Below are 9,741 nucleotides of genomic sequence, written 5' to 3'. Positions count from 1 at the left end.
GTAATTCTGAATAATCAAATGGATGGAGACTTGACATCTATATCCCACTAATATACCAATCTTCATTATTTTACTCTAAAAGTCAACCATCGAAAATATTGTGTCTTGGCATCTTATAATAGTAGTGAGAAGGTATTCTATGTTAAATTATTTGGTTTTGATTCCTCAATTACTATTCATTTTATATTCTCCTATGGTTTCAACATAATTCTGAAAATGACCTTAATTAGTAATTTTTTTCTTTCAATATATTAAAATATAAAGTAAAAGAATCAGTTAACCAAATTATAGAAAAATTGACATGTCAAACTTGAAATTCAGAAATCTCGATTTCTACCAATAATTTATTCTGACTTAACCATCGATATAGGCCATGTTTGGTAGGGATGATAACTCATCTAAGGATGGAAATCCATGAACAAAAATGACATTTTTAGTATATATCTAATATGGGTGTGTATTAACAATAAAAGAGTATGGTATGGTGAAGGTGACTCGGTCATGTGTGGTCATTATGTAATTATCCTGTAATTTTAGTGCATTGATTCTCTTTACTATAACAAATACTTTCTGGTCTTTGAAATTTTATCACATTTAAATGGATATAAATTTTAAAAAATTGTAATGAATTGAAAAAGTTAGTGCAATGTGTGTCATGTTTTTAAATAGAGTATTAGTTTTATAAAAAATGTAAATGAGAGTAAGTTAGTGGAATATGAGTTCCACTATAAAAAATGGTAACAAGTGAAATGTGATAAATTTTATGGGACGAACTAAAACGAAAAAACGTGACAAACTTTTGGGATGGAAGGAGTAAGTAAATAATACTCCAGAGTGTTGTACTTACTACTTATAATTAAAATTTAATCTCAAATAATTAAAATGTAATATCTAAATATAAATGTTAGATTATTAGTAAAACTTGTTCCTTAAGAAATGGTTTGTTCGGAGTTGGACACCCAAGGTTATTTAAGCAAGCCACTACGAAAAACAAACTTTGCTTAATTATATTATATCCAATATTTGCCCAAGAAAGGGGGCAATCTTGTTCTGATGACAAACAGTGATAGCTGTAATCCTCATGCATATATGCGACGTAATACCTAAATGCCAAAAACAATGAATTAAACATATATTCGCATTTGGTTTTAATTTGTTTCCCCATAAATCTAAATTTAATACTATAATTAAATGACCATCAGAACCCGGAAATCACTGGAAAATGGAAATGAGAGTAAATTGCACCATAATGTTATTCACTATTCCAACTAATTATATACTACTGCTACTAGTCTAAAAAGTACTAATTGAGATGTTAATGTCATAGTTGAATGAATGCGTGACAATATATTGATCAATATATTATACTAGTAATATTTTATGGTTTATATTTGATGTTGGTTGTGTAAACGGACAAACGCAGTGGTAATGTAGGAGGCAGGTAACCATTTTAATTATTTAATGTCATAATAATTGTATCTTAATCAAGAGGTCTGTTACATTCCCTTTACAGATATACTATAGTGTTATAGGTAGCCACCTATATGTCCCATAATTGAACAAAATAGTTGGCAATCAATCTGAAATTTTAAATGAAATGATTCAAATTATTTTGAGTAATGACATATTTATACAAGTATTATTACTATATATTTATATAACGGAAATATTGTAAGATATTGATATAAAAAATTTGGTATATAAGCATTGACATATTATTCAAATATTATTACTATATATTTATAATATAATAGAAATATTGTAAGATATTTATATTGAAATTGGTCATACTGTGACATACCCCAAGTTTTGGTAAGTAGAGGTATGGATTTACTGATATCAGAATTTTAGTACGGTATACGCTATGACATTTCAGGTACGATATACTGTACTGACCTATCCCTATCCATAAGGAACAAATTAAAACTTCAGATGATGACATTGATATAGGTGAGGCCATTGATATTGTTATTCGATTCGCACGTGCCAAAGAATGTAAAGACTCTCTATAATGTTTGGCACCAACTTCAGAGATGATGGTCAGATATTGAACCTTGTAGCCGCCAGTGTAAGCGACTCTCTATGCAGTTGGACAAATCTTTATTGCTTAGTGGATACAATCAACACCACTTACATACAATGACAGTCATGAATCTTCTTATTCAAATTCACGAAGGACCAATTGTGTATGGATGTGGTACGTGAGGGAGCATATAAGGTAAAATTATTCTAAAAAACTGAAAAAACTAATTAGAAACATGGACTAATTGGAAAAAAATTAATTATTAAATTAAATTAAATTATTATGAAAAGAAAATAGAAATGCGACAACCGGTAACATGGAAATAAGGCCAAATTTCAGTAACGAAATTGTTGTGCCACCCCGCCTTATGTTGTGCTAGTGGCCAACAGTGAAAGGGGTGGCCCTATTGCGAACGATCAAAAGTTGGAACCCGAGTTCAATCTCGAAGCCTCTAATAGCATTGAACTAGTTGCACCAATGCTTCTTACACACTCTATTCAAATATAAATATCACATGTAATGACTCGACTCCCAAACTGAGAGGAGTCTTTGCATATCAACATATGTCTTCCCACCATGCTTTGTCCACACTCACACGCCTCATATACATCAGTTTCCCATAGGTTCACCCATCTCACAATTTCCCAAACTAAGCACGCTTAACTTTGGAATTCTTATGCGATGGGCGTCATAAAAGAAGATGCATCTTGTTGATATGAGTAGCACTTATCAAATATGTTAAATACTCCTTGAATGTGTAGTCTCATACTACATATCCTTGAAATCCCTCTCTTTCGGGTGTGCTTAGGTTCACTCATGGCCCCCTCCGCTTCAGATGTAGGAGCCGCACCTTGTCCATGTCTCGACATTGACATCACTCTCTACTCTTGCCCCATGTGTTACATATCATATCTATTAAAATCATCCGGTATCAAGTATTCGATTCCCACAAAATTGGATATCGAGTTCAAGATAGTTTACTCTTTTTTAACTAAGAGCATTAGCAATGGGGGGCGATCTCCCGAGGCCATGATCGGCCTCGAGATCAGCCCCCATTTGGAAAAGGGGCCTATCATTGGCCCATCTCAACTCACCCCAATGGGCCGTCCAACGGCATGGCTGATCTCCATAGGGCCATGATCGGTCCATCATTGCAGCGATAGGGCCGATCTAAACTCTAATAATCAGTCCTATCAAAATAATTTTTAAGTTATTTTAAACCTCCTATATATACTTCCATATCCCTCCCTTCATTCTAACTCTATACTTCTCTTTTATCTTTCTATTGTCAATGCTATAATGGGTATCGAGTATAACTCAACTAACGGATTGAACTTACATACCCAATTTGAATAATTTAGTTAGATTTTCATTCCATTTTCCAATTTCATTTATAAGAAAGCCTAAAATGAAAAGATAACAAAATCAATGTAGCAATGGGGCGTGGATGCTCTTAAATTTTAAATATAATAAAATCAACTAACGCCTTAAATTTGCATCTCTCTCTCTCTCACACACACACACACATAACATTCATACACAAAAGACAGTCCTGACTCCTCTCACCGTCACACCAGTAAACAACTGTCCACCTAGATTCCTCCACCACCACTCACCACCATCCCCTTGCGGCATAATCCTATCTAATCTCATTATTCCGCCACCGCACCGGAGCTAATCTTAACAAAATTCAGATCAAAAACGAGAGACACAGCAACAATTAGAAAAGGGGGAAAAAAGGAGGAAAAACAGAAACCGAATATTTTGACCCGACCTGACTGCCTGACTCCTCCATTTACCAGCTCACTCTCTTCTCTCTCTCTCTCTACAATTTCTATATTTCCACGTAGGCATATGTTTCTCCAATTTTCCTCCAGTTGACTCGAACGCAACCAGCTCAGTAGAGAGAGAAAAATGGTGAAGCTCGTCGCACAAAATCAAGCGAATTGAGGAATTTCTTTCTAACTCGGATGTCGAGAGAGGAAGACGCACCGAAGACATTCCGCGTTCTCGTCGAGAACGCGGAGCGGAAGTTCGCGCGCGTGCGCGACGCGCCGCTGCATCCCTACGGCGGGAGCGGACCGCAGTACGGCCACTTCTTCCACAAGGTTTTCAAGGCGTATATGCGGCTGTGGAAGTACCAGCAGGAAAATAGGGCTAAATTGACGGAATCGGGCCTCCAGCGGTGGGAGATTGGGGAGATCGCTTCGCGAATCGGCCAACTCTATTTCAACCAATATTTGAGGACTAGCGAGGCTCGGTTTCTTCTCGAAGCCTACATATTCTACGAGGCGATTTTCAATCGGAGGTATTTCGAGGGTTCGACCAAGGATCGAGGGGTTAGGTTTAAGGAATTGAGGTTCTACGCCAGGTTCCTGATGGTCTCCTTGATTATGAATCATGTCGAGATGGTGAAGCTCCTTGTTCAGAGGTTTAAGGATCTCGTCGATGACAGTAGAGTTAATTTTCGGGTAATTATTTGGTACTCTTTCCTTTTGAGATTCGAGTTTCTCTGAATTTGTGATACAATTGGTCTCTGAGTATCTCTTTCAGACGTGTTGCGCTTTCTACCATCAATTGTTTTCCATAGGATAATCTTTTCCTTGCTTGATTGGAAATTGTGATTTTCTTCTGTGTGTGGGGCTAGTTCATCATTAATTCTTCCATAGTACTGTAATTAGCTAATATTTTATTTTTCACCTGGCTATTACCGGGATATTTTTGTGCAAATCGTGATGCTATGTTTTTCTGGTGAAGTCAATGGATTAGTTTGTCTTGAGTTGTGGACATATATGGTTAACTGTTGAAAGCCTAGAAAATTTGGGGTATATCTGCTTACAAGTTACATCTATATATAGTGGCAAGGATGAAAATAACCTTATCTATTTGTTAAGAGCATGTACAGATATATCTACAATGCCTTAATAAGTACTCCTACATAATTGTGGTTAAAATCTTTTGTATAATTCGTATAACTAGTCCACTTTGTTCTCCTTCGACGCTCTAAATACATAATTTGTAAGTAAACAATATTCCTTTCGCAGAATAAAGTCTAACTGTATAAAGGCAATGGTGGTGCATAAATGTTCTAGTTACAGTGGGAAAGAAATTATTAAATAGGCATGCACTCTCGAAGGTCTTTGGCTCTCCAGTAACAATTGGCCTTAGTAAATTCAAAGTTTATGTTCATATTATTAAATTCGTTTCCTCAAGGTCTCAGTCTTATGTCGGTCTCAGGTAATTTATTTGCCATGATAACAAGTTTGGTTTTACTCATGCCATTTGTCCATTTTATTTCATTCTTTAATCAGCTCTCTAGCAAATCATACACAATTTGATATCCATATATACCATTCAAAGTTCTGCATGCATATCTAATCTATGGTATTGCTTTTCATGTGAACATTGATAAACTATGCTGCATAACTGTGTAACCAACAGTATAGTTTCTCGTATAGGGTACCAACTTCAAAGAATGGAGGTTGGTGGTCCAAGAAATCTTGCGGTTTGCAGAAGCTGATTCAGGTAGCACCAGTTCTAGGCCATTGCGCTATACTGTCATGTTTGATTCATATCCAGCCTCACTTCCGTATGTGGCCCGATTTCACGCAAAGAGACTTTTGAAGTTTAGAGATGCACTGCTGACCAGTTATCACAAAAATGAGGTAATACATTTTTTTTTTTTCAGATTTTTGGCTGTTACATTCGTGAAGTTGAAACCATATAACACTTTGAGCAATGCACTATATGGCATGTCAGGTTAAATTTGCAGAACTCACTTTAGATACTTTTAGAATGCTGCAATCTTTGGAATGGGAACCTAGTGGATCTTTCTATCAGAAGCACCCTGTTGAACCGAGGGAGAATGGTGGACCAGCTGATCATTCAGTTACCTCAGGATTGATAGATGTAAATTTGATGGCAGAAATGACAGATCCCAATCTACCTCCAAATCCTAAAAAAGCTGTTCTCTACCGTCCATCTGTGACTCAGTTGATAGCTGTGAGTGATATAATCCTGGCCTAATGATTTACCTTTTTTTGTGTTATAGCTTGTGCATGAAATTAGATCTTGACTGAAAGTTTGAACTCAAACTGTAACCCTTTAAAAGCCATAAGTTTCAGCTTATATGAGCACATTTCACCTCAAATTCTGACTGTGGCCTTTTTCCAGGTGATTGCAGCAATTTGTGAGGAACTTCCAACCGATAGTGTTATGCTCTTATACTTGTCTGCTGCAGGTTACGTATCACTAAATTACTGATTGCTTATCTGAGCTTGATATAATCATGCCTGCTGATATCATCTTCCATATCAGGGAATTCTGGTCATTCTAGTACTTCACAAGTGGAAAATAATGAGATTACAAGAAAATCTTCTCTGCCCAGTGCCTCTGCCAGCAACCATCGTGAACAGAGGAATGGTTTTTATGAAAATCATATTACTACAAAGGGGCATTCAAATCTATATTATGAGGATTATTTAGTGTTAGGTCCAAGCAGAAATGGAAGTATGTTTTCAAAAATTGCTTATTTTTGTTCTTCTTCACATTATGATATTATAACCAATGAAAATAGTTTAATTATGTTTTATGTTCTTATCTTATGACCTTGTGTTTGTGATACAGGTTCAAATATCCTCTTCCCTGGTGATCTGATTCCTTTTACTAGAAGGCCTCTTTTCCTGATAATAGATAGTAATAACAGCCATGCATTCAAGGCAGGTTTGTTAGAACTTTGTAGTGTGACTTTAATTGAAGTATTTACTTACCAATGAACTGTATATCTCAGAGAAGTTTTAATGCTCCAGAACTGTTGGTATGTTGATATTCAGCAATATCAGCTTACCATTTCTCTTATCATTTTTTTGTAGATTTTACACAAACTTGTGCTCGTGGAATTTCCAGAGAAAAATCTTTTTACTTAATCTGTTGTTAATGTATACTATGTTTGTAGCTCCAATATAAGTAATGTCATCTGTTAAACATCATGTAGAACGAACAGGACCAAAATGTTTGGCACAAAAACTGAAATTTTAAGTAAATGATCTCGTGTTTGCAAGTCCCTGCAAGCCAATTACGTGCATTAAAATTTTAGTATGATACACTGTCGATTTCCCTATGCCTCTTTTGGCTGAGGTTCTAGGCCTGCCTGTCTCTGCTTAGCCCAGAGGCAGTTTCCAGTAGTTGTGGTTTAGTACATCCTTTAACATTTACCAAACTAAACTAATTGCTACGAATATAAATGAAGCATGTTCTTCATACCTTCACTGGTGATTCTGAAAATTGGTTTGGAAGTACCAATTTTGCTGTTAGGCGCTGACATGCAAAATGGTAATCAGGTTTTACGTGGAGCAGAAAGGGGTGAACCGGTTGCTTTGTTTCTTTCTCCTTTGAGTCCATCATTCAAGAATTCGAGTGGTATTGACTCAGCACACCATGGAAGTCAGTTCACGTTCTTTCTGACTGCTCCTTTACTGGCTTTCTGCCAACTAGTTGATTTTAACTTAACAGAAGATGACAAGGTCAGGGAACTTTTGATCAGTAATTCTCTTCAGAATTTGGCTCCTTTACTATCTAGCTGATTCTGGTAAATGATCTTTTTTTCAGAATATGTCCAGCACAGAAAGCATCCTCTCCGCTGCTTTCTCCAAATGGGAGCAAATTCTCTGTACTTCAACTGATCTGGACCTTGTCTGGGCTCAACTTTTGTCTGATCCATTTCTTCGCCGGCTTATTCTGAGGTACGTAGTTTCTGTCTCCAACCATCCATGTGATCAACTTAGTTTATTCTGATAATAGTTTTAATTGTGTCAGTGACAAGTTACAATAAGAGGCCTTGGCAAGTGAACTAATTTATTCTAATAGTTTTCAGTTCCTTTTGAACCCATTACTTTAGTCATCATTAACAATGGTGCCATCTACGAACTAGTACCAAGTCTCTCTAGTGGCTTCGAAACTGAACTATGATAATTATATATCTTCAACCATATGCCTTGACTGAATTAATAACATTTTCTAGGCATTATCTCCGAGGTACGTGCAAAGTTCAGAATATTTAGCAATTCTTTGAAACATGCCCCCTTTAGAACATGTTATGGAAGCCTTCGAACTTTGTTATCTCGAACTTGATTATTTGCTTCTTGAGGCATCCAAGACATCGTTTTTTTATCTAAAACATTTTTTTCTTGGACTACTTTATACAACAGCGTAACTTGGTGATTGTACTGTTCTTTCATTTCTCCAGATTCATATTCTGCCGCGCTGTTCTTACTCTGTTTTGCAAAAGAGAGGAGGGCGACCAATATTTGCCTATTTGTATACCTGAACTTCCGAGTTCAGTATCTGCCAACTCCAAAGCTGTGCAACCTGCAATCACCCAACTCGCAAATCACCTCAAGGTCACAGACTGCTTTAGATCCCTTTAACTACTTATAAAAGGGACTAGTAAACTGTATATTGGAGTATGATAGAATCGTATAATCTGCCACTTCCTGGGAGAAATACTTTGAATACCTACAATCAAGTTACGCGAGCAGTATGTAATGGTGATCGATAGTCTCGGGCCATTGGTTTCTTCGAGGCAACGAACAGTGCCAAATGATTGTGAATGCAGTTGTTCAAAGTCATGCATAGTGTCGGTGTGGCTGAGTTGATGGTTTATTAGCCAGTTGGGGTTTCTGAGTTTTATAGTTTGTTAAATTATCACAAAAATTAGGAGTAATTTGTTCATAACTTTTGTAAAACAGAATGAAGTAGGTGTTGAGGTTTTCCATTTTTGTATATCCATTTGTTTTATCCTGTCTCGCCATGACTTGGGTTCTAATAACTGGTGTGTATTTGAGCATTTGGTGCATAGTTGATGGAACTTATGTAAGATTACCAATGTGAACTGAAATATTCATGATTCATTATACATTTTCAAATTGTGGTTATTGCTCTCTTTTTTTTGTAGTTTTTCATTTATAACTGAAACAGGACTCGTTCATTTCTAATGGTATAATATTTGACGAATTGAATTGTCAACATGCATTATAAAATTCTACAACATAAGCTTGCGATACTTCCCCAATCATGAATCAGCACACAAACTAACTGAACTTGTGCATCTATCGATTTTTAGTTATCTAACCTTATATGTTACCATCCGTGCCTTATATGTGATCGACGTCTTTCCCTTGCACTTGGGCGCCTTTTGACCCGTTGGGCGGCTTCTACTCGGCGCAATGCTCACACTTGCATCCTCATTCTTGATCTTCAACTTGTTGTGTAATATCAGTTCCTAGCGATTTGTTCTCGTCTATCCGTCATGGCCCGATCCTCCGTTGCCGACTACTTCTTGTAGTTGTACACCTTCTCCCAAGTCTGAAGGTACTTGAAGACCTACTTGTTCTCGATATTATGTCCCCGTCTGATTAAATCCGTCTCACCCCAGTTGTTCTTCCATTGCAACCACACATGGTTGTAGATGGTGCATACTTTATGTACTTCTAGTTTGTACCACACTGTATATATATCAACTGCTTAATTTTTATCAAAAAGTCCATACCATCTTACCAGGCTGTATATATCAATTGCTTTTTACCTAAATGTCAACACTATTTTTGGAGTCAACAACATGATCTTCGTTAATGTTAACATAGCACGTGAAAATCCTTTTAGTTTTGTCTGCTGAGTATGCAATGTAATAATGTGTTCGAGAGTTGGATCATGTAACCATG

At 36.5% G+C, this 9,741-nt stretch overlaps 1 protein-coding gene across 1 annotated transcript; it reads left to right on the top strand.

Annotated features, from left to right (window-relative positions):
• Positions 1-3,539: 3,539 nt before the first annotated feature.
• On the top strand, positions 3,540-8,955 carry LOC148931599 (signal transducer, putative (DUF3550/UPF0682)). The gene is made up of 9 exons (XM_089065623.1): positions 3,540-4,494; positions 5,482-5,688; positions 5,783-6,025; positions 6,197-6,263; positions 6,341-6,532; positions 6,650-6,741; positions 7,363-7,545; positions 7,631-7,764; positions 8,268-8,955. Exons 1-9 carry the CDS (start codon positions 3,994-3,996, stop codon positions 8,446-8,448), a joined length of 1,800 nt encoding a protein of 599 aa, XP_088921749.1. The 5' UTR covers positions 3,540-3,993; the 3' UTR covers positions 8,449-8,955.
• The last annotated feature ends 786 nt before the right edge of the window (positions 8,956-9,741 follow it).

This window comes from Salvia hispanica, chromosome 2, assembly GCF_029641045.1.
Source record: "Salvia hispanica isolate PSC_SH4W2 chromosome 2, Shi_PSC_v1, whole genome shotgun sequence".
NCBI lineage: Eukaryota > Viridiplantae > Streptophyta > Magnoliopsida > Lamiales > Lamiaceae > Salvia > Salvia hispanica.
This window is presented reverse-complemented; position numbering and strand designations above follow the sequence as displayed.